This window comes from Galeopterus variegatus, unplaced genomic scaffold (genome assembly GCF_000696425.1).
Source record: "Galeopterus variegatus unplaced genomic scaffold, G_variegatus-3.0.2 Scaffold55, whole genome shotgun sequence".
Classification (NCBI taxonomy): Eukaryota; Metazoa; Chordata; class Mammalia; order Dermoptera; family Cynocephalidae; genus Galeopterus; species Galeopterus variegatus.
The window spans coordinates 610,769-634,496 of record NW_007726166.1 but is presented as its reverse complement, the minus strand read 5'-3'; the positions used below and the strand labels follow the sequence as shown (position 1 = coordinate 634,496).

The window sequence follows — 23,728 nt, the reverse complement described above, 5'->3', positions numbered from 1 at the left end:
GTCTCATTGTCTAATTCTCACTGTGTCCCCATGCCCCACTGTATTAGTCCGTTTTGTGTTGCTGTAACAGAATACGTTGAACTGGGTAATTTATAAAGAAAAAGCAAAATTTATTGCTTACAGTTTCTGAGGCTGGGAAGTCCAAAGTCCATCTGGTGGTGGCAACGGTGGCCCAGGGGTCTCACATTGCAAGATGGTGGAAGCAGAGACAGACAGACTCTCCTCTTCTTTTAAAGCCCTCAGAACCACGCCCTTGACCACCATTTTTAATCCATTCACTACTGCATGGTCCTACAATCCAATCACCTCTTCAAGGCTCCACCTTTCAATTACCATGATAGGATTTCCCACCCTCTTAACAGTCACAGTGGGAGCTAAGTTTCTAATATGTAAAACTTGGGGGACACAATTCAAGCTTCGATGAGTTTTGGGGGGACATAATTCAAACTACTACACCCACTGTGCACTTTCATACTACGTGATTTTGCTCATACTGTCCTCCCTGCTAGAATACCCTTCCTTCTGCTCTGCCTAGACAACCTTCATGGCTGAGTTCAAATGCCACCTTCTTTGTGAACCCTCCTCTGACTCTCCAGGCAGGGGGAGTTTTTGCCTAAAAGAAGTTTACAGTTTTATGAAATAAGACAGAAATGCAAACTACTGACCAAATTACAAATATGATAAATGTGTTCCTCAATACAGGACTAAATAAGCCATTCTGGGAGCTCAGGGGAGAGAGATTTCCTCTATTTTTGGATTACTGTGGGATAAATATTTGCTGAATGTATGAATAATTGAACAAATGAATGGATAAACAAAAAGCTATTTTTATTTTATTTATTTATTTTTCTTGGCAGCTGGCCAGTAAGGGGATCCGAACCCTTGACCTTGGTGTTATTAGCACCACACTCTAACCAAGTTAGCTAACTGGCCAGCCCAAAAGGCTATTTTTTTTTTTTTTTTTTAAAAGATGACCGGTAAGGGGATCTTAACCCTTGACTTGGTGTTGTCAGCACCACGCTCAGCCAGTGAGCGAACCGGCCATCCCTATGTGGGATCCGAACCCAGGGCCTTGGTGTTATCAGCACCACACTCTCCCGAGTGAGCCACGGGCCGGCCCCCAAAAGGCTATTTTTAAACAACGAACCTGTGTAAGGGTAAGAAAGAGGCTTAGTTCCAGCCCTGAGGAAAGGATAGAGAAAGAGAATAATTCTTCCATATACTTCCTCGTGTCCTGGGCACTGACAGAGGGGACATTGTGGCTGAAGGTAGAAGACCAGGGAAGTTCTAGGGAGTGTGGTGGTGAAAGAAAGGAGGAAAAGGCTACTTGGTCCTGTTCATCATGCAGTTATAGGGACAGTGACTGAGGGTCCTCACCAACACTCTCCTATAACCAGTGTAGTCCCAGTAGCTCCTACGTGGGGGATTCATGAGCTATTCCAGTTGGGTTCCACTTCCCAGGAACTGTTGAGAACAGATAGTCAAAAACCGCCAGGGGGCAAATAGTGTCTGATTCTACTTATAAGAGGTTCCTAAAGCAGTCAAATTCGTAGAGATAGAAAGTAGAATGGTGGTTGCCAGGGGCTTGTAGGAGGGAGGAACAAGAAGTTGTTTAATGGGTACAGAGTTTCAGTCTGGGAAGATGAAAAAGTTCTGGAGATGGATGGTGGTGATGGTTGCACAACAGTGTGAATGGACTTAATGCCACTGAACTGTGAACTTAAAAATGGTTAAAATAGTAAATTATGTTCTGTATATTTTACCACAATTAAAAACTACCAGACGCAGAGGTGTCACAGGCCTGGAGACACCAAAGCTCTTGGATGGGGGAGTGAATGGTGATGGTGCTACAATAACTCACTGCCCCCAACCCTAGTGTTTAGGCTACTGGTCTGAAGAAAGCTTTCTCATCACTCAAGGCCTATTTCAAAAGTGGCCTCTCCTGTAAGTCTTCCTTGATTCAAATAATAGGTTATTTTGGCATTAGTTGTATGTAATTATTTGTGTTTCCTACAATGTATTAGCACCTAAATGACTGGAATCATGTCATATTAATTTCTCTGTCCCCATCAATTAATTCAACAAACATTACTGAATGCCAATTTTGTGCCAAGCTCTACACCAGATATTGGGTAAAAGGAAATCATTCCCTCCACCCTCCATGTTCTAAATGTTAAAACAGGAACTTTAGCCCTTTTAGACAGAAACATTAGAGATACAGCATTTCTCTCACTGACCCTCATCACCCAAGGATGGATTTATCTAACAGGCAAGACACTAGTTTAATATCTACTGTGCCATCAGGGCAGGATTAAGGTATTAAAGGTCATGTTCCCATGAATTCGAACTCTTAAGATCTTGGCAAGCTGGCTAAGTATCCATAACACAAACAATATTTCTACCTGTGTGCCCCGTGGTCTGCCTGGGGGAAGGAGGGAGGTTAAAACCTCATTTTGGGGGCCGAGCCCATGGCGCACTCCGGAGAGTGCGGCGCTGGGAGTGCAGCAGCGCTCCCACCGCGGGTTCGGATCCTATATAGGGATGACCGGTGCGCTCACAGCGCTCACTGGCTGAGCACGGTGCGGCCGGTCTCAAAAAGGACAAAAAAAACAAACAAAAAAACCCCTCATTTTGGATAGATGATAAAGCAAGTATAGTAAAATGTTAATGGTAGAATCTAGGTGGTAAGTGTATGAGTGTTCATGTAAAATTCTTTCATCTTTGCTGTATACTTGAAAAATTCCGGACAAAAAAAGCCCATTCTGAGCCTAAGTCCCAGCTATATTCTACTATGGTGTTTATCAGGAATAAAGCTGATATTTTGGTTCTCATCTAACTGTTAAATTCTTTTTTTTTTTTTCCTTTTTGTCTTTTTTCGTGTCCAGCAACGGATCGCAACCCTCAGTGTCGCGCCCATACCGGACCGGGATCAGCAACGGGATCGCAACCCTCGGTGTCGCGTCTGCACCTCGCTCAGCCAGTGAGCGGGAACTGGTCTGTATGTGGGATCCGAACCCTCGGCGGGAGCGCCGCCTTGCTCCCAAGCGGCGCACTGTAGCAGTGCGCCACCGGGCCGGCCCCTAACTGTTAAATTCTTAACTGGTTTTGAACCCATAAGGAAAAGGAGACACGAAAATTAACCAGACTTAGTCCCTGCCCTTGAGGATCTCACAGCATGGTAGGGAAGATATGGAAATGGAAATTTACTGATAACACCAAGGTCCAGGGTTGTTTGATCCCTATACCAGCCCAACGCCAAAAAAAAAGGAAACTTAAAACATAGAGAGCTAAGTTCCATGATATGATAGATGTTTGATCCCTAAAGAGCACAGAACCTTGTGCAGAGATTTGCCACAGGATAAGATTCTGAAACCAGTGACCTAACATAGGGCCTACTCTTGGGGCATTCTTTTGGGGCCCTCAACACCCTTCACCCTGACATTGAGTTGATGTGTGACAGTTTGTGATGGCTGGATAAACAATGATCTCCAGAGTCCTCTAAGCTGTGAAACACAAACCCCTCTGGGCTAAATGTCTGTCTTTGCTTGCCCTGGATCTATTCCTTATTCTTCTAGTAACAATTTTCCTTTGGGGAACCATCCCTCTCTTGGGTTCAGTCCACGTGGGTTATGGGGAGCTGACCTGACCATATGCCCTAGCCTCCAGGAAAGGGCATTGACCCAGGCCAGGTCAATCAGGGCATCTCATGCCTGGGCCATGGTGATTGGCATATTACTCGAGCCAGGCTAATGAGACTCAATTCCTGGAACTACTGCGAAAGAGAAACGTTCTTTCTGCTGAGAGGATATAAGCGAGGAACGGCTGTTGGTCATCCTACCATCCCACAAGAATGAAGCTGACAGTGAGGAATGTGAGCCAAGAGCTGGAAACAGAGTTCTGAGCCTCTGGGATCCAGCTGTGCCTGAAGCCAGTACTGACTAGACTTCTTAGTTATAAACCAATTTGAGTTCTGTTTCTGTCCCCATAGCTTTAAAATTCCCTCCAGGCACCCTGGTGGGAATATCAGGCTCTTGACAGGCAGCACCCCTTCCCGCTGTTGTCCTGGGAGAAACAGACCCCACTGCCAGGGGCCCACTCAGCAAGGGCCTTACCTGCACCAGGAGGTTCTGCAGCCCAATGACCAGCGACAGCACTTGTGATGTTCCCAGTGGAGCTAAGACAGTGTCCTCGGAGGCTAGTGGTGGCTGGGACCCTGAGGGCACCAGGGCCACCAGGGCAGAGGAAAACCTTTGTTGAAGGGCTGTCCGCAGGAAGCGCAGGATGGCAGCTGAAACCAGGAGACTCCTTACACCCAGTTCCTGCCTCCTTCCCCACCTCCTACCCAGCTCTGTCACAGGAGGCGAGACAGTGAAGTTGAGAGAATATGGAGTGACCATGGGCTAGTCTGGGTGGGTGGTCCTATCTCAGAATCTAGGGGAAAACTTTTCTTTCCCTGCTGGAGACTCTGGAGCCCATACCTGAGAGCAGGGCAGCCTTTCTATTTGGAAAGCTGAGGGCCTTCAATACTTCATCCAGTTCCACGGACAGCGTCTGGTGAACCTGGCAGTGCAGGGAGTAAAGGGCTAACCCCGACGTTCTGGCAGCTTGGGCAGAAAAAAACTTGCCCCAATATCTCTTCTGCCACCCCCCATCCCCCACTATATACCCGCTGCATCAAGAGGGGACAAAGGAGGCCATATAGAGTCCTCTGAGCTTTACCAGTCCTGGCTTTAAGAGTGTGAGGAGGACAACCATGCCTGTACCTGGAGAACTCTTCTCCCAAATCTCCCCCACCCTCAGTGGCTTCCTTTCACCAGGGAGCCTTCCCTGGCCTGATCTGTGGTTCAGTCTCTGGTTCTGCCTACCATCCACCTAATTGAGAAGATCTGGAGTCACACTGGCTGAATCAAAATCCTGGTTCTGCAACTTGCCAGTTGTGTGGCCTTGGGCAAGTCACTGTACCTCTCTCAGCCTTCCTCGTTTTCTTTATTTATGAAACGGAGAAAATGCCACCTGCTTTTGCTCCTTCCAGAGCTCTTATGAGAAAGAGTTGAGCATTGGTTAACACACACCTTAATGTCAAGCAATGTCCAAATTGAGGGGCTAGTTGGGGTGGCAGGTTCAAAGCCATGAGTCTGTTCTGTTCACTTCAGCCAGAACACAGCTGCCTGAGAGCAGCGACTACTTCTACTCTGCTTGCCTCTGTTGCAGTCCAGCACAAAGCAGTTCCTTAACAATCCCTGTTGGTTGCTGAAGGCAGCTGGCTCTAGGCAGAGGAATCTACTTATAAAAATGTATGGAGATACCATGCTAATTAATGTAAGCTGTAGGGACAAAGTTAATTGTCGGGGGCAGGAGGGAATGGAGCTCTCTTGTACTACCTGCTCAAATGTTCTATAAATCTAAAACTGTCATAAAGTCTACTAATAATAAAAACAAACAAACAAAGGTATGGAGATGTGAAAGAGCACAGCTGACTGGGAGAAGAGCAAACATTTGGACAGAGGACAGGGAAGGAGGGTGGGAATGGCAGAACGTAAGGCTGCAGAGGGACAGCCCGAGAGGAGGACAAAATGCTGCCAAAGGAGTATGGGCAGAGGAGAAGTCAAGACAGACTGTGGCTGCAGCAATAGGACATGCAGAGGAGGGAAGAGGCTGGAGGCCAGAAGGAGGGAAGAGGTAAATAGGCCTCAATAGTGGTGAGGATGGATGATCAGGCCTGAGTTAGGGCAGTGGAGGTAGGTAGGGAAAGGTAATTGGCTAGGTATGAGCTGAGGCCAGGGCAGAGCCAAGGACAAGGTGCAGTCTTCCACCCAGGCAGGTGACTACAGAAGTATGGATGGACCCAGCAGCCTCAAGCAGAACAACAGGGAAGGTTCCTGTCCCAAATCAACCACCTGGCAACAACCTGCAAGATCTGCCATAGCACAGATCTGTCCCAACTTGTTCCACCCTACAGGCCAAAGTTTAAAATTGACTTCACTCTACACAAAGGAGCTGTGTGCCCATCACTAGATTGGCACAGTGCTGGGCACAGTGCAAGGATACCATGGAGATTAGCAGACGGTTTCTGTCCAGAAGGAGCAGCCAGCCTTGGCGAGGAGACAACTGAATGTGAAGCAGCCCCCAGAGGAGCTCACAGGAGAAGGGCACTGTGATGACAAGATGGGCAGAGCTGAGAGGAAAGGTGGTGCACTGTGGATATGTCCACTGCTCTTCCATCCCCTGCATCACCTCCTCCAACGGTAACAATGACAGTTTACCATGTGTGGCACTTCACAACTTGCCATCCAAAACTTCAAGGTCACAGGCTGGCTTCTGCCTCCCTGTCCAGTCTGACCTGCTCCATTCACTCCCCACATTCTAGCCATACAGAGCACCTCACCATTCTCCAAATATGGACACTGTGTCCTAAATTTATGCAGCTTCATGCCTTTGCTCCTATTGTCCTCTCTACTGGGAATGCCTTTCCCTGCTATCCTTGCTAAGTACAGTCTTACCGATCTGTCAAGGCTTTGCTTAAAGACTACAAGTTCTCTAAGGATATCTCACCATTCTCCAAATATGGACACTGTGTCCTAAATTTATGCAGCTTCATGCCTTTGCTCCAATTGTCCTTTCTACTGGGAATGCCTTTCCCTGCTATCCTTGCTAAGTACAGTCTTACCGATCTGTCAAGGCTTTGCTTAAAGACTACAAGTTCTCTAAGGGTACGGCACATGCTATATTATTTTTTTTAATTCCTCTGTGCCAAGAATAGAGCCTGGCATGTAGTTAATCCATGTGCGCTAAATGGATTAATTCGAATCACCCTGACAACAACCCTGGGATGGTTTCTCTCCATTTTGTAGGTAAGGAAACTGAAGCTCAGAGTGGGTTAAATACATTGCCAAGGTCACACAGCTAATAAGCCACAGAGCTGGGACCAGAACTTAGGGTCTTTATCACTCCTTGAGTGCCACCCTACACCCCAAAGCCACAGGAGTTAAGAGACTAACCTGCAAACTGCCATCATGCTGCTGGGCAGAGAAGGAGGCAGTGAGCAGCCAGGCAGAGCAGAGGAGAGCGGTCCTGGGAGAGCCTGCCTCTGCCCAGGTGAGCGCCAGGATCTTCTCCAGAAGCTCTATCAGGGTTGTGCTGCTCAGGAGCACTGCAGCAGCTGTAGGGAGTGGGACAAGGCAGGGGCCACATGAGTTACACAGGAGCCATCATGATGCTTAATACCCAGTGGGGGCTTCACACACAAAAAAGCAAAGAAGAGGATCAGCTTCAGGCTCTAAGGGTCCCAGCTTCATTGCAGAATTATAGGTTATCAGAATCAGAAAGGACCATGTGACCACCAGCCACACACACACATATACCTATTTATTTTTTTTAAGATGGAAAAACTGAGGGTAGAAAGGACCACAGACACTGCCCAGCACTCTTCCCCCTTACTGTCCCAGCCTAGGCCCCTGCACCTCTTTTCTGACTACCAGGCGTGGTCTGATGAAGGCTCCAATACAGGAAGTTGAAGGAGGGCTGCAGGATGTCCACGTCAGAGGGGCTGCACTTCCCACACAGCTTACTCACTGCAAGAGACCAGAGTTGCCAGGCAGCCTACGGTGTGGAGCACTCTGTGGCTTTAACACACACCAGCACTCACTCTCCTTACAGATCATGGTTCATTTCAGATGTCAGTTTCAGAGAACAAGCACAAACTAAGTGTCCCTGATGTTACAGCCAAAGGACAGAAATACAGTGACAAACCTGAGGCATGATCATTCTCTCCATCTGGACAAACACCAGGTAAGCAGCCCACAGCTGCACAATAGCCAGAATAGATTGTAGGAGTTGCGGGGACAAAGTCTTCCCATAACCATGCTTGTGCCATCACAGACCCCAGGCTGCCAGGCTCTGCAAGGTCATCTAGACCAATCTGCCACCATTTTTAGGAGTCCTTACTACTCTCTGAGACAATTCAACCTCCAAATTCTTCCAGCAATGGGGCACTCACCACCTTCCCAAGGGAACCCTATAACAATGGATGTGTAGTTCCCTGCACTTGTCATATCCTCTCTCTCACATCACCTCCATCTGGCTAACTCCTCAACTCCTAGTCAGCAATCAAGACTCAGCTCAAAGTTCACCTCCCTATAAAGCCTTCCTTAACCTCCCAATGCAAGATTAGATGCCCCTTCTGTGCTCCCCCAGCCCTCATTAGAGCAGTTATTACACTGTAGAGTAGATATCTATAGAACATATCCCTTTCCTCCTAGGAATTGCCCCTCCCTACCCGCATCCCAATATGAAACCTACCTCCGTTCACTTTTTGGAAGCCAATTCACACTTTGACTTCTAATTGGCTTGTGGTCAACAGGAAAAGCCGGTCTCCCCCTGCAGGTACCTACACCCCTGAACCACAGTCCTCTACTCCCAGTGCTCTCAAACAGAAGTACTCAAGGATTATATGTAAGTGTCTATTTTTTTTTTTTTAAATATGACCGGTAAGGGGATCTTAACCCTTGACTTGGTGTTGTCAGCACCACGCTCTCCCAAGTGAGCTAACCGGCCATCCTTATATAGGGATCTGAACCCGTGGCCTTGGTGTTATCAGCACCACACTCTCCCAAGTGAGCCACGGGCTGGCCCTATTAATTTAATGTGTAGGTCTCAGCCTGTTATTCCTCCCTATCAAATGCCCTTGTGAAGGCTGATTTTGTCACATATAGATCTCCCTCCCAGCTTAGTGCCAGCCTTGATCTGACACACAGGCTGGTGATGACCAGCACCAGGCTGAGGCAGTCTGCAGCCTCAGTGCCCACCCATCCCCAGAGGCCCTTTTGCACCTGACACTGATCTTCTCATGAGGAGGACCGGGTTCCAGGCAGGGAAAGAGTACCATCCTCACCTGTAGCCAGAGGACCTGAGAGTACACAGACACTAAAGACACATCATTTTTCCTAGTCATTTCAACCTTCCCTCAACAAATCTTCCTGAGGGTGCTGACTATGATGTGGTGACTACATCCATAAGCAGGGAAATGTACCAAGTGTGTGGGTGAAGGAAGAAAAGAAGCCTAGAGAACTGTGAAGTGGATCATTATATCTGAGTCAACTGTGGATGAGGTGGAGAGCTGACCTTGTGCCAAGAAAACACGAATCTACAGTGTCTGTTGGAAGCCTCCTGTGTGCCAAGCACCATGTATAGTAGAGGTAGAGGCCTTCTACCACTACTAGATCAGGCACTCCTTAGCTTAACCCTAGACCAGGGAAACACTACTATTTCACCTACGAAGAACCTAAGGCTCATAGAGGCTAGATAATTGCCCAGCATCACAGTCACCGTCAGTACTAGGCTGAGATTTAAACCCAGGCCTTCCTGACTCTAGAGTTTGTGCCTGTCACACACTGTTTTTGTTTTTGGTCTCCCAAACACTCCCAGAGAAGAAGCAGAGAAAGCCCCAAGAGGTTCCTTAGCAAGAAGTCTCCAGGGACAGACTGGCCCACTAGCTTCTTCCAAAGGGATGAAAGGATAGAAGAAAGAACACCAGCACCACTGAGTTAGCACCCATTGCATGCCCAGCCCCAGGCCCTTGGGCACTGTCCCAAGCGGCCAAGGCACCTTGGTGAAGGAGCTTCATGGCCATGCTGTCCAGTTCCGGCTCTGACTTGTTCCTCAGCTGCACTAAGGAGAGGAGGCTCAGCAGCAGTGGCAGGTTCCCTGAGGCTGTGAAGAGCAAGGACGGCTGGTCAAGGAGACTGATGGCCTAGATCAGCTGAAGATCGCACATCCCACCCAGCTGTAAATGACCCTTAATAAGGGGCACCTGAATTCTCTACTTGCGAAGGGGACAAGTGGTTTGTTGGAAATCACCCCTACTTCCTGCCTTCTTCCTTCTTCAATGGGAACAGGGGTAAATGATATAATGAGTGCCAACTCTGGGTTGGTACCAGGAATTCATTATTTCACTTAATCCATTAAAAACCATGTGACACAGGAATTGTTATTTCTATTTTGCATTTAAGAAATTGAGGCTCCGAGAGGCTGAATGACATCTCCAAGGTCCCACTGCCAGTAAGTGGCAGGGCACTATGGTCTGAATGTTTGTGTTTCCCCAAAATTCATATGTTGAAATTCTAACCCTCAATGTGATGGTATTTGGAAGTGAGGCCTTTAGTAGGTGATTGGGTCATGAAGGCAGAGCCCCCATGAATGGGATTAGTGCCCTCATTCAACGCTTTTGCCATGTGAGGACACAGCAAGAAGCCAGCTGTCAATGAACCAGGAAGCAGCTTTTACCAGACACCAAATCTGATAGCACCTTGATTTTGGATTTCCCAGTCCCAAGAACTATGAGAAATAAGTTTATGTTGTTTATAAGCTACCCAGTCTATGATGTTCTGTTTATAACAGCCTAAACAGACAAAGATACACAGCCAAGACTTGAACCTAAATCTGAATCCAATGCCTGTGGCCTTTTCACTATGTGTTTCCACAAGATCTTATGGTTCATAAACAGTATTATCAGTTAAATATGAAAATACTTCAAAAGTTTGTGGTTTGTAATACCAATATCAAGTATTTGGATCCCCTTACCAGCCAGCCACCAAAAATAAAGCAAAAAGTTCATGGAGGCTGGTCCGATGGTAGTAGATTATCAAAACTTACTAACATTAATGTCACTTAAGTTGGTATAAAATCCCCCACCGCTAAATTTGACTGGCTTAAAAAATGTATTAAAAAAATGTTTAAAAATTTTTAAATGTTAGTGGAAAAATAGAATTAAAAGATAATACAAATCTTCCCATGAACTTTTTGAAGTACCTTAATACGTTTTGTCCTTCCCTGAAAGGAAGGCCTTTGCTCCATTAGACACCTTTAAATCTACCTCCAAACCCCCCCATCCTCAGTCAGGACTGGACAAAGTGAGCCACAGATCCCCTCCCACTTTCTCTTGATTGCTTAGAAATTTTATTTAGAAATTCTGCCTCTTTGAAAATAGGAAAAGAATAACCAAACCAAATTTTCGGTCTCTTCATACTGTACCAAACACCAAACTTCCTTGACTACAGGGAGTCCCATTCCAGATTTGGAAACTATTCTATTAGATCTCATTGGGAGCTTCCAACACATCACAGAGCCACCCGCCTCCCTGGACCCTGCTGGCTGCTGCTGCCTCCCTAGCCTTCTCCAGATTTCCCACTTTCTTCCTCCCACTGGGGGCTGCCATTCTTATGACAAACAGCCCTGAGCACATGCTGTGCAGGGTGGAGACATGTATGCATGCATCAAACACAACCACTCCTATTAAACACACTCATCACACACACACACAAACACACACACACACACATCAAACCAAGCATGTTGTGTGCCCAATGTCCAGTGAGAGGAAGGAGGTAAGGTTTAGCTTATTGCTACACTGGCCTGACTTTTCTTTTGCAGAGAAAACCTTTACTCTCTCTCCTGGAGCAGACCTCACCAGGGCAGAGATGCCCACTCTTGACTGGCCTTAAGGTTAAAATATGCACACAGCACCTGCAGACTGACCTCCTGAGGGGGAGGACCCATGCTCCACCAGAAGATGCTGCAGGATCAGCAGGAAGTGGCCACGGATGAGACCACCCACTTGGACATCCTCATTCCTCCTCAGGAAGGTCCTCAGGACAATCAGTACCTTGCGGGCTGTTGCCACTGGGCTGGAATAGACAAGGTCCTGAGCAGAAGAGAAGGAAGCCAGAGCTCAGAGGGTGTCATGGTTGGGGGCAGGTGATCAGTGAAGAGAGGGGCAGGGCAAGGGCCCAGGATGATGGTGTCACAGAAGCTGGGTGAGCTCTCATTCACTCAGCACCTTAGGTACCAAAGGCTTTGCTTGGCGCACTGACTCATCACAACCCTCCTATAGGATAGGTCCATCCTATTCAGTCCATCCCAAACAGGAGAGAAGGGAGGCTCAGAGAGATTATATAACTTGCCAAAGGTCATGTAAGCCAATAAGTGGCACAGGTAGGATTTGAATGCAGGTCTCTTAATTCTGAGCCCAAAGCTATTTGTCCTTTCCAGGATGCCTTCCTCTTGCAAATGAAAGTATTCATGTCAAGAAGAGGTTGTTTTCAGGACAGAGAACCTGAGTGTGCCTTAAAGGAAAAAGGAAGGAGAAGGAGATGGAGATGTTACAGGGCAGGGAGAGGATGGGCTAGGACAGATTCAGGGCACAGGATAAGAAGCAAGGACCAGGTCAAGTCACCCTTTCTGCCATAACATGTGGTTATCTCTGCCCCAAGCTGTAAAGGCCTTGGGATTGGGAGATGGGAAAGGACATTGCTTTTTATGTTGCTTTCAGAGTTATTTTAATGAGTATATGTTAAAGGCAAAGCCAGTCAGAAGCTGCACCAGAGGCTATCCCACTATAGCTCCCAGCACCTACCAGCTCAAACAAGCCAATTCCTTTGGACAGGATAATGTGCTGGGCCAGTGAGGATTAGGTGCTATGAATCCAAGGTCACACACAGACTCCCTCTCCAGGGAGGACAGTTACTGACACAGAGAGATGTGGCTACAGGGCACCTGGCCAGACAAATCCAGATGTGATGACCACTGAGCAGGCAGGAAGGAATGGGGGTATGCGGGTGTACTGGCTTGACTCTTCATAAACCTCCACAATTGCTGGAGCACCACTTGGGCCTCATACTAGAGGACTTCAAAAAGTTTGTGGAAAAATCAAATTAAAATATAAAAATGAAAAATATAAACTTAATTTCTCAACATAAGCTCCATCAAGTTCAAGAAACTTTTATAGCAATGATAGCAGCCATTTAGTCCATCCTTTATGAAATGAGCATCCTGGGAACTTAACACGTCAATTCACTCTTTTGTTTTTTACATTATTAACTGAAGAAAAATGGGTTCTCTTTAAAGATTTTTTAAGATTAGCAAAAAAATCAAAAGGAGCCAAATCAGGACTGCAAGGTAGGTACCTAATGATTTTCCACTAAAACTCATAAAATTGCCCTTGTTTGATGAGAAGAATGAGCAGGACCATTGTCATGGTGGAAAAGAACGCTGGTGAAGCTTTCCTGGGCATTTTTCTGCTAAAGCTTTGGCTAACTTTCTCAAAACACTCTCATAATAAGCAGATGTTATTGTTCTTTGGCCCTCTGGAAAGTCAACAAGCAAAATGCCTATGCATCCCAAAAAACTGTTGCCGTGACCTTGCTCTTGACCTACCTGTCCTGTCATTTTTGCTGTTTTTTTTTGGGGGGGGGGCGGCTGGCTAGTTTGGAAATTTGAACCCTTAGACCTTGTTATTATAACACTGTGCTCTAAATGAATGAGCTAACTGGCCAGCTGCTGCTTCTGCTTTGACTGGACCACTTCTGCCTCTCAGTAGTCATGGCTTTGATCGTGCCTTGTCTTCAGGATCTTACTAGTAAAGCCATGTGTCATCTCCTGTTACAATTCTTCAAGGAAATGCTTCAAGATCTTGATCCCATTTGTTTAAGATTTCCATTGAAAGCTCTGCTCTTGTCTCCGGCCAATCTGGGCACAACAGTTTTGGCATCCATTGAGTAGAAAGTTTGCTCAACTGTAATTTTTCAGTCAGAATTGTGTAAGCTGAACCAGTTGAGATGTCTATGGTGTTGGCTATCTTTTCTGCTGTTAATCATTGGTCTTCTTCAATTAGGGTTTGAACAATACTAATTTTTTCCTCACAAATGGAGGTGGCTGTTTTGCTGCTGTGGACTTCATCTTCAACATCGTCTCATCCCTTCTTAAAACAAGTTCTCCATTTGTGAACTGCTGATTTCTTTGGGGCATTGTCCCCGTGAACTTTTTGTAAAGCATCAATGATTTCACCATTCTTCCACCCAAGCCTCATCATAAATTTGATGGTTATCCTTTTTTTTTCTTTCAAATGATTTATTGTTCATTTTTGATAAAACACGAGTTGAGAACAGGGCAGTGCAGCAGCCTGAGGCCTGCTTCCGAGTGCAGTGTTTCCAGGCCCCCAGTGTGGGCCAGTGGGAGGACATGGGTGCATCCTTCTCCACTAAATAGCAGGAGATTCCCTGAGTAAAAGGCATTTCCTTAAGTAAGATGGGTCCAGGCTTCAGCAGCAATCTTGGTCGGGGGCAGAGATGGGGGCAGGATGAGCTTGTTGCTGGCCCTCCAGGCCAGGGTGCTGCCCACAACTTCAGAGAAGCTGCCTGGTACTCCAGGCTGTGCCTGCTGAGGCTCCTGTAGCTCAAGCTGGGCCCCTTTCCAGGCCAGAGACTTCTCCAATTTGGTTTTAAAAAGCAACCTGTGGGGCCGAGCCCATGGCGCACTTGGGCACGCTCCCGCCACGGGTTCGGATCCTATATGAGGATGACTGGTGCGCTCACAGTGCTCACTGGCTGAGCGTGGTGCGGCCAGTCTCAAAAAAAAAAAAAAAGCAACCTGTGACCTGGGCAGTCCATGGTCTCTCCTAAGGCTCATTTCTTGCAGCAGCCATGGTACGGATTGAACAACATCTGTTGTCCTTTGGGTTTCCATACTGGTCACACTTTGCATGTTTTGGTTTCAGGGAGGGGTTAAAGGTCTTGTGAGGGTTCCCCAGCTTCTGCTTCTGCTTATTCTTGGACAGGATGTCTCTGCCACCCTCCTCCTCCTCCAGGGCCTGCTTGCTGTGGGCACCACTGTTCTCCTTGCTCCCCTCCTTGGGCCCTAGCTGAATGTAGGGCTGGAAGATCCAGTGGAAAAACAGCAAGTCTCCAGCCTGCTTCTCTCCCTCCTGCCTGGCTATCTCCTCCCAGTACTACAGCTTCAGCCCCTGAAGCGATGCCCTCCTCTTGAAGCTGCTGATATACCTGAAGCATGTGGTATATAGCTTGAAGAGGTGGGTGTGGACGCAGGACAGTGGGCAGGGGTGCTGGCACACAATGTCCAGGTTCTCCTCAGCCAGCTCCCACATGGCAGGGCTCTGACCCTCAAACAGGGCAGGGTTGTACAGGTTGCCATCTGCACTCATGACCCCCGCACACCCGTGGCCTGGATGCAGGACTCCACATCCTGCAGGCACTGGATGTTCCCATTGGCAAACACAGGGATGGTCACAGCCTTCTACACGGCCTTGAGGTACTTGTAGGACACTGTGCCTGACAGGGACTAACCCTTCTGCTCCTTTGTGTGCCCATGCACAATCAGCAACTGGCAGCTGGCCTTCTCCAGCATCTTGGAGTACCTCATGGTCTTGTTAATCTCTGGGAAGATAACAGATTTTGCATGTGGCGAGAACAGGGAGTCTCTTGTAGGCCAGTAGAATCATTCTTTGGAGCAAATCCCACTCCTGCAGGAAGGCAAGACTGACCTACAGATGGCTGTAGTGACCTCTCTTAGCTATTATCTGTGGGCATTCCAAGTTCAGGTCGACAGTGTCGCAGTAGTCCTGAGCCAGGAGAGCCGCCAGGACAAAGACCTCCAGTCAGTGGCACAAAACTGCATGATGAGGGGCCAGTCCTTGGGGCACACTTCGCAGTATGGGTTCTCTTACCCATAGTTGGCATTGTGCGCAGACTTGGGTGTGGGCGTGTAGCAAGAGCTGTGCCCTGTGGTGGTGGCTCAGCAGCCTCCAGGCCAGCTCACTCTGGTCCACCATGGGGACCAACATGTGGGGGGGACCCCCCAGGGTATGGCTCCAGACCTCCAAGCCCTACAGCTTTGGTATTATCTCCACACTGTGAGCATCCCTGCCTGTGTCCTCCGAAGCCAAAGTGCCAGCTGGGGGGCCATTGCTGGGCACCCAGTGCTGGGTCTCCAGTACTGGGCCTTTGGTGCTGGGTCCCCCACTGCAGGGCCCCTGGTGCTGGGTCCCCTGCTCCCGGGTCCCCCATTGCTGAACAGTGTTATAACAACTCATATAAGTTAGTACAAGCTTATTTTGGTGCAAAAACATTTTGAAACCCATGCATAGTTTTTTCATGATATATATTTTCCAGGAACTTTCTGAAGACCCCTAGTAATGTCAGTTACTGGGCTGTTTATACAGTAGCCAAATATTTGTTTATAAATTATTTATATCTTCACAATAACTCTTCCACGTGGCTGTCACCCCAATTTTTCAAATGAGGAAACTGGAGATTAGTTTGCCTATCAAGAAAGTAGTGGAGTTGTACATTCTACTACACTGTGAGTTAATAAAAAGAAGGAATGACGTCTGCTTCATCTTTCTCACTTGTAGGGACTTAGAAATCTCTGGGAGCTCAGGATCACAGAATGAGGGAGCTAGAGAGAATCTAAATCATTTTGTTCAACCCTTTTACTTTACAGGGTTTGAGGCTGAAGCCCAGAGGAGGGGTGTGATTTGCCCAAGATCATGGGGCTGAAGGCCAAACTAGTTTCTGAATCCTGCTCCTTCACCATCAGAACATCGCTGCCCCACTGCCACAAAGTTGGTCCCTCAGAAATCTTGGTTAATGAATTTTAAAGAACCCAAAGGAAAGAGGCTACTAGGCCCTTGGCTGTGGTGAATGTGGGGGGAAGGTGTGCACCCCACCACTGGGTCAGAGGGAAGGCTGTGAGCAGAACCATGGTCCATTCTGCAGTCTCTGCTGCCCAGAGCTGTCCAGAACTCTCTAGGACTGGACCAACGAGGGTGACGTGGTCAAGCAGGGAACAAACAGAGCTTCTGTGACATCATTGTTTCTCACATCTCAACAACCTACACGAAAGACCACCCATTGATAAGAGTGGCAATTAACAGCTTTGTTTTCGGCTGTTAATTACCCATATCAAAACCAGAAATTGGTACCAACACATATTTTTAGACTCTTTTCCCCTCCTGTGGCTAGAAACTTGTGAGAAATGGTACAAATTATATATTTGAATAGACAACAAAGTTGTTCCTTGCTGTTTTCTTACCACTGATGTTCCTAGGATCTAATTTAGTGAAAAACTCATTAACTTTGGGGTCCAGTCATGGCCATGACCCTTATCACCTATATGACCTTGGGCAATTCAATTAGTCTCTCTGAGATGAACTATCTTTGTTTTTTGTTTTGTTTTGGATCCAAATCCTTGACTTTGGTGCTTGGTGTTATCAGAACCACGCTCTAACCAAGTGAGCTAACCAGGCAGCCCTGAACTTTATCTGGCCCAGAGTCAGAGTCCATGATTAGTGAATGTCGGCCTTCATGTGCAGCATACCAAGAATGTTCCTATATACTATCTCATCTTTCCTCATGTTATCTCCGTTTTACATATGAGGAAACTGAAGCTCAGAGAAGTCACCATCTTCCTAGACCTCTATACAGCATCCAGTCCTGAAGTCAGCTCCTTCTGTTGAGCTCTAGGTTAGGTGAAGCACAGGGCTCCTCTCTGCCCTGCCCCCACCTCCTCCAGGAAGGAGAGGTGATGAGGAGGGTGCATATTCAAGGACAAGGCCTGGGTTACAAGCACAAAGGGTGGTGAGTCCACTCCAGCTTCCCTGGAACATGGGTTCTCTAAGGATGCAGTCTTCTGAGATTCACCTCCTCTTTTGATTGCTTCTTTTACGTACTTATGCCCTTTGGAGCTAGTGGCCTAGGACGGCCTTCAGAAAGAAAGGGACTTTAATCCTAGGAAGACCCAGACTGAGAAAGGGAATTTGGAAGAGGAGATAATGAGCTCCATTTTAGACAGAAATGTCAAACAGATGGTTGGCTTCATGGGTCTGATTGAGCTCAGGAAAGAGGTCAAGTGTGGGGACAGAGATTTGAGTCATCAGCATATAGGCAGGAAGCAACCAAAGCCATGTGCTTTGCCTGGCCTAGAGCTCAGCAGGAAGGAGCTGCCTTCAGGACTGGATGCTCCACAGAGGTCAAGGAAGATGGAGGCTTCTCTGAATGAGACGACTCAGGGAGAATGTACTAAGTGAAAGGCAGCCTAGGCCAGAACTCTGAGGAACACCAACTTTCAAGAGCTAGCAGAGGAAGGGAAAACTATAAAAGAGACTGAGAAGGAGCATCAAGATAGGTAGGAGGAAAATTAAGAGAACTGGCATGACTAAAACAAGAGTGAGCCACTAAAAAGGAAGCAGACAACCATCAAATACCAACAGGTCATGTAAAATGAGAACCAAAAAGTCCACTGTAGTTAGCCCCAAGGACATTGCTGCTGATCTTGGTGAGAGTGGTTTCAAGTAGTGATAGAACCAGAAGCCAATGGGCGGAGGAATGAGTTGGAGGTGAAGATTTTGAGGGCAATTAATTTTGGGGGTTGAGCTACAAAGAGGAAAGAAATGAGAGTGTTAAGGGTGGGAGGGCATTTCCAGTGAGTGTCTGGGTCAGGATGGAAGATGTACAGAATAACTCAGGAAGAAGTCTAGAGGGGCTTATACTCTTCTACCATGCCCATAGCCTGGATTCATGATCTGAGATTCTTTTTAGCCTCACCGTTTTCTTTCTTTCTTTCTTTTTTTTTCCCCCTTTTTGTCTTTTTTACTGACCGGTAACGGGATCGCAACCCTCGGTGTCGCGCCCGTACCGGGGACCGGCAACGGGATCGCAACCCTCAGTGTTGCGCCCGCACCGCGCTCAGCCAGTGAGCGGGAACTGGTCTCCACATGGGATCCGAACCTTCGGCGGCCCCTCACCGTTTTCTGATTCACTCCCTCCAGTAATACATTCTAAGTTCCTAAAAGATATAGACAAAGCAAATGCCTATAACTTCCTCATGGGCAAGGACTGACCATACCTGAATTATCTTTGTATCCCCAATGCCTAGTGCATAGTAAGTACCAAATCAATGTATGATAAATGAAAAAGTGAGTGACTGAATTCAAGGCCTCTAAAACCTGCTCCTCCCTATCTTTCTCCAACCTGTGTCTGTGATATGTCCTCCAAGCTCCAAAACCACACCAAACCACTCACATCCCTGAATTACAGTAAGTACTTTAATACTGCTATACTGGCCTGGAAGGATCCTCCCCACAACCGTTTTATTAGTCAAATCCTTTAAGGATCAGCATATGTGACACCTTTCTGCCCTCCCTGCCACCCAAGCACTCTGACATACTTTTATTGCCACACTGTTAGTACAGTTGTTAGTGGTTTATTGTGTGATTCCCTCACTGGACCATGGGGCAGTGAGTAGGTCCAATTCTTCCCTACATCCCCAGTGCTCAAAAATAACAACTCTCCCTTTAGACATAACACTAAACCAGGGTTGGTGTCTCTCAGAAGTCAGCTTGGTTTAATGGAAAGAATATTAGGGAGTCAAAATCTAGGTTTTAATCCCAACTCTAGTGACCACAGGCAAATCACTTGAAGCCCATTTTTTCATGTTTAAAAAGAAAAAAAAAGATATTATCATTAATATGAGGGTACTTCGAAAAGTTCATGGAAAAATAGAATTAAAAGATAATAGGAATCTTTCCGTAAACTTCTTGAAGACCCCTTATATATATTTTGGAGGATGTGAATTCAACTTTTTTTTTTTTGAGAGAGAGACTTAGAGCTGTCCAGACCCCTAATTCAATGAGTCATCAAATATTTATAAGTACCTACAATGTGTGGGGCACTGACCCTGAATACTTGCTTCACTCTGCCTTCCACTGCCACTCTCCCTGGCATCCCATCTTGCCTTCCTCCCCTATGCACTCATGCTTTATTTTTTTATTTTTTTTTAAAAAGATGACCAGTAAGGGGATCTTAACCCTTGGCTTGGTGTTGTCAGCACCACGCTCAGCCAGTGAGCAAACCGGCTATCCCTATATAGGATCCGAACCCATGGCCTTGGTGTTATCAGCACCACACTCTCCCCAGTGAGCCATGGACCGGCCCTCATGCTTTATTTTTAGCCTGCTGTTTCTCCTTTCTTCCTCCTAGGAGGAAGAACTTGAGCCAAAGCATGAATGTAGCCCCTGTCAAGCCAACTTATGTGTGACCTCACAAGATGACAGGTCTTAGAGATGGGAATCAAAGATTTAAGTCTGAGTGATGGGGAGCATGTGTGTGCATGTGTGAATGTGGACAGACGTAGCTACCTAAGGGCATGGGGTATATAACATGCAGGTGTTACTGCCACCACAGTCACTCCAATAAAGTCAGAATATCATGATTGTTAACGAAAAGAGCATCAATGGGTCCCCACTCTTCTCTAATGGGCCGTGTCACCCTCCCTAGCCTTTGGGGTGCTGAGTGGGTAAACTGGCAGTAGTTCTAAACCAAGTGTCTCCTACTACAGAGAGAGGATGCCTACCATCTCTGAATGCAGAAATGAATGAATGGTCACCTACTAGCAAAATGAGCAGGATGCTGGGACTGCTTCTGAGCATTTGGAACAGGGACATTAAGCCAGTAGGAAGGGTGGGCTGCCCAGCAGAAGGGACATCATCCAGTTCCTCGTAGCTGCTCTCTTCCCAGGAGAACCAAAGTTCCAGGACACGGTGCCCAAACCTACTCATCAGCTCTGGATACAACAGGAAGAACCTGAGCAGGAGGGGATGATGGGTGTAGACTAGGTGCAGGTCCGGGATGATTTCTAGAAATTTTCTGATTGCACTGATCACAGCCTAGAGGCAAAGAAAGAAAGAAGCTAAATACAACTTTCCGAGGACCCAAGAGCCCCAACATAGCCAAGACATGACTGGGGAAAAGGTACTGGCATCTCAGTATTCCAGGACAACTTCAATGGCTCATTCTAAGGCACTCTAGTGAGAAAACACCACTGTGCTTACCTAACAACAGTAATTCTCAACTTGGGGTGATTTTGCTCTTCACAAGACATTTGGTAAAGTCTGGACACATTTTTGATTATCTTGATTAGGAAAGTGCTACTGGCATCTAGTGGGGAGAGAGCAGGGATGCTGCAAAATGTCCTACAATGCACAGGAAAGCCTCCCACAGTAAAAATTATCCAGTGCAAAATACTAATAGTGCCAAGATTGAGAAACCTAGCTCTATGATACTTACCACCACGTGTTGTAATTGTCAGTGTGCATATCTACCTCCCACACTAGACTGAAAGCTGATGAGGGCAGAACTGTGGCAGATTAATCTGTGCACCTAGCACAGGGCCTGGCACGGAAGAGGTAAAGGGGAGATGTGTTGAATCATTTATTAACCCTTACAAACCTACCTCTTCCCATTGCACATATAACAATGTTCAAATTCCTAACATGCCATTCTAAGACTTTTATAGTTTTGGCTCTTTTATTTTTATTTAGGTCTTTGTGCTATTTTGAGTTAGTTTTTGTGTACAGTATGAGGTAAGAATCCAACTTCATTTTTTGCACGTGGATATTAAGTTGTCCCTGTAAATTTGTTGAAAATACTATTTTTCCTCCATTGTCTTGGCATCCTTATCAAAAATCAATTGACCATAAAAAAACAGGCTTAATTCTGCACTCTCAATTCTATTCCATTAACCTACATGTCTACCTTTATGCAAGTACTATACTATCTTGATTACTGTAGCTTGATAAGTTTTGAAATCCAGATGTGTGTGTCCTCCAACTTTGTTCTTTTACAAGATTGTTTTGGGTATTTTGGGTCCCTTGTATTTCCATGTGAGTTTTAGGATCACTTTGTCTATTTCTACAAAAAAAGGACAGCTGGGATACGATAGGGATTGCATTGAATCTATAGATCAATTTGGGGAGTGTTGCCATTTTAACCCTATCAAGTCTTCCAATTCATGAACACAGATGTCTTAATTGTTTGTTGTTGTTGTTTATTTGTTTTTCTGGCAGCTGGATGGTACAGGATCCAAACCCATGACCTTCGTGTTATAAGGTGGCACTCTAACCAACTGAGCTAACTGGCCAGCACTGATGTCTTTCTATTTATTTAAATTATCTTTAATTTTTAAAAAAATTAAAGAGAAACAGTGATGTTTTCAAATTTTTACTCTATAAGTGCTTATACTTTTTTGTTACGTTTATTCTAAAGTATTTAATTTCTTGATGCTATTGTAAGTGGAATTGTTTTCTTAATTTCTTTTTCAAGCATGTTATTAAAGACTTACATCTACCTTTTTGGTTTCACTCCACTCTATCTCCCATATGATTTAGCTAACGGACATTACACTCAGCTTCCTTCCTTGAACAGACAGATTGAGCAACTTCCCATTATCTATATCATAAACCATGCTCTACTCTCAGCTCGAAAGTTCTCCCTTCATCTCCTCCATCTCCTCCACAAAGCCTCTCCTGGTGCCATAAGATACAGTCTCTCTTCATGTGCTCTGGTAGCTCTTGACCAGTCCTCTAGCTCCAGAAGAGCACTCTGCTGTAGTTCCCCACCTTAGAGATCTTTTTGTCTCTCCTGACAAACAAGTGCTCTCTGAGGGCAGGGAACTTGTTTGATTCTTTCCAAACCTGACAGGGCCCCACATGTTACCTAGTACATGTCAAGTAGTCAATCCATGTTGGCTGAGTTGCTGAAATGTTGAGAAGCAAGTAAAAAATCATGTGCACTAAGTAGTGTTCAAGGGCTTAGGAAATGCTGATCAAACTGGAGTGAAGTTGCTGAAAAGGGAGAGCTTCCAGGGTAGGTAGGGCCTAACACTCTGAAATGTCCATTCCCCCACAGACACCTACACTCTAGCTATCGGAGGTCCTCACATACACACTCTGACACACACCAGCCCATCTTCTCCACTCCTTCCTACAAAGGCTCAAGGACTGTGAGAATAAGAAGGGATCTCAGAGATGACTCTGGCCTAATTTGTTCACTTCTGGATATAGTGCTCAAGGCTCAGGAAGGGAAAGGGACTTCCCCAGGGATGTCCAGAATGTTAATGGCAGAACAAGAAATGGATGCAGGAGTCCAGCTTTTCAGCACAATGCATATTTACAAGGTCACCCTGCTTCTGCACAAAAGGCATTCATGGGTAGATGGTACTAATGCAGCCTTCTCATAGAAGATACCACACGAGGAAGGCAAAGTCAGAGACAGGCAAAGGAAAGACCTCAGAGCTGGCAGGCAAATCTTCTGGGGAAGAGGTCCTCAAGCCTCTGTGAGGTGTCCCTTACAGCACCACCCACCCTGGGCAGTCCCATTACTCACCAAGGGCCATGGTGACCATGAAGGGTGCTCCTCTCTTACACCTCCTCAGCCCTGCCAGCTGCCAGAGCCTGTCTGAAGAAGCTCAGTGACCCCTATTCTGCCTTCTAATCTCTATTTCACATCTCTCCTAACCTCTCTTTCCACTCCAATCAAAACAACTTCCTGATGAACTCGGGTAGCATGAATCTACATGCATAATTCTCAAAAATAACGTTGAGTAAAATGTATTAATAGATAAAATGAAACAAAGGAAAGCTCTTCCTTACAGTAGAATTCCAACTAAAAAATATAGAAGAAACAGTGGAGTAAAAAAAAATCACCATTTGCAACCTTCAGCTAGCAATCATCAAGGGATGCTAAAAGTAGTGGAAGCAGGATATATACATAGTCTCCAAGTATCTTCCCAGTAGATATTTATTAATTTCAAAGAGAAAAATAGTAACATTACTAGCAACATCAAGTAATCACCATAAACATTACCAATAATAGGGAAACACCATCATATGCCTCCCGAGGACACAACATCATTTGTGTGGTATTCTTGCCCAAAATACACATCCTAAATTTTTTTTTTTTTTTTTTTTTTAAAGATGACCAGTAAGGGGATCTCAACCCTTGGCTTGGTGTTGTCAGCACCACGCTCAGCCAGTGAGCAAACCGGCCATCCCTATATGGGATCCGAACCCATGGCCTTGGTGTTATCAGCACCGCACTCTACC

The 23,728-nt window shown here is 46.3% G+C and overlaps 1 protein-coding gene, 1 non-coding gene and 1 pseudogene across 2 annotated transcripts in view; all 3 read right to left on the bottom strand.

The window, feature by feature from the left end:
* MEI1 (meiosis inhibitor 1) overlaps positions 1-23,728 on the bottom strand; it is a 98,465-nt gene that overhangs the window by 10,650 nt on the left and 64,087 nt on the right. Inside the window, exons 20-26 of the mRNA XM_008574472.1 lie at positions 20,237-20,512; positions 11,533-11,698; positions 9,604-9,708; positions 7,461-7,571; positions 6,999-7,159; positions 4,479-4,560; positions 4,113-4,288 (exon numbers count right to left, since the gene is read on the bottom strand). Of these exons, the coding sequence (XP_008572694.1) occupies positions 4,113-4,288; positions 4,479-4,560; positions 6,999-7,159; positions 7,461-7,571; positions 9,604-9,708; positions 11,533-11,698; positions 20,237-20,512 (1,077 nt within the window). The remainder of the gene's footprint in view (positions 1-4,112; positions 4,289-4,478; positions 4,561-6,998; positions 7,160-7,460; positions 7,572-9,603; positions 9,709-11,532; positions 11,699-20,236; positions 20,513-23,728) is intronic.
* On the bottom strand, positions 859-933 carry TRNAI-AAU. The gene has a single exon. It is a non-coding gene; the product is annotated as a tRNA-Ile (tRNA).
* On the bottom strand, positions 14,071-15,880 carry LOC103591881 (annotated as a pseudogene).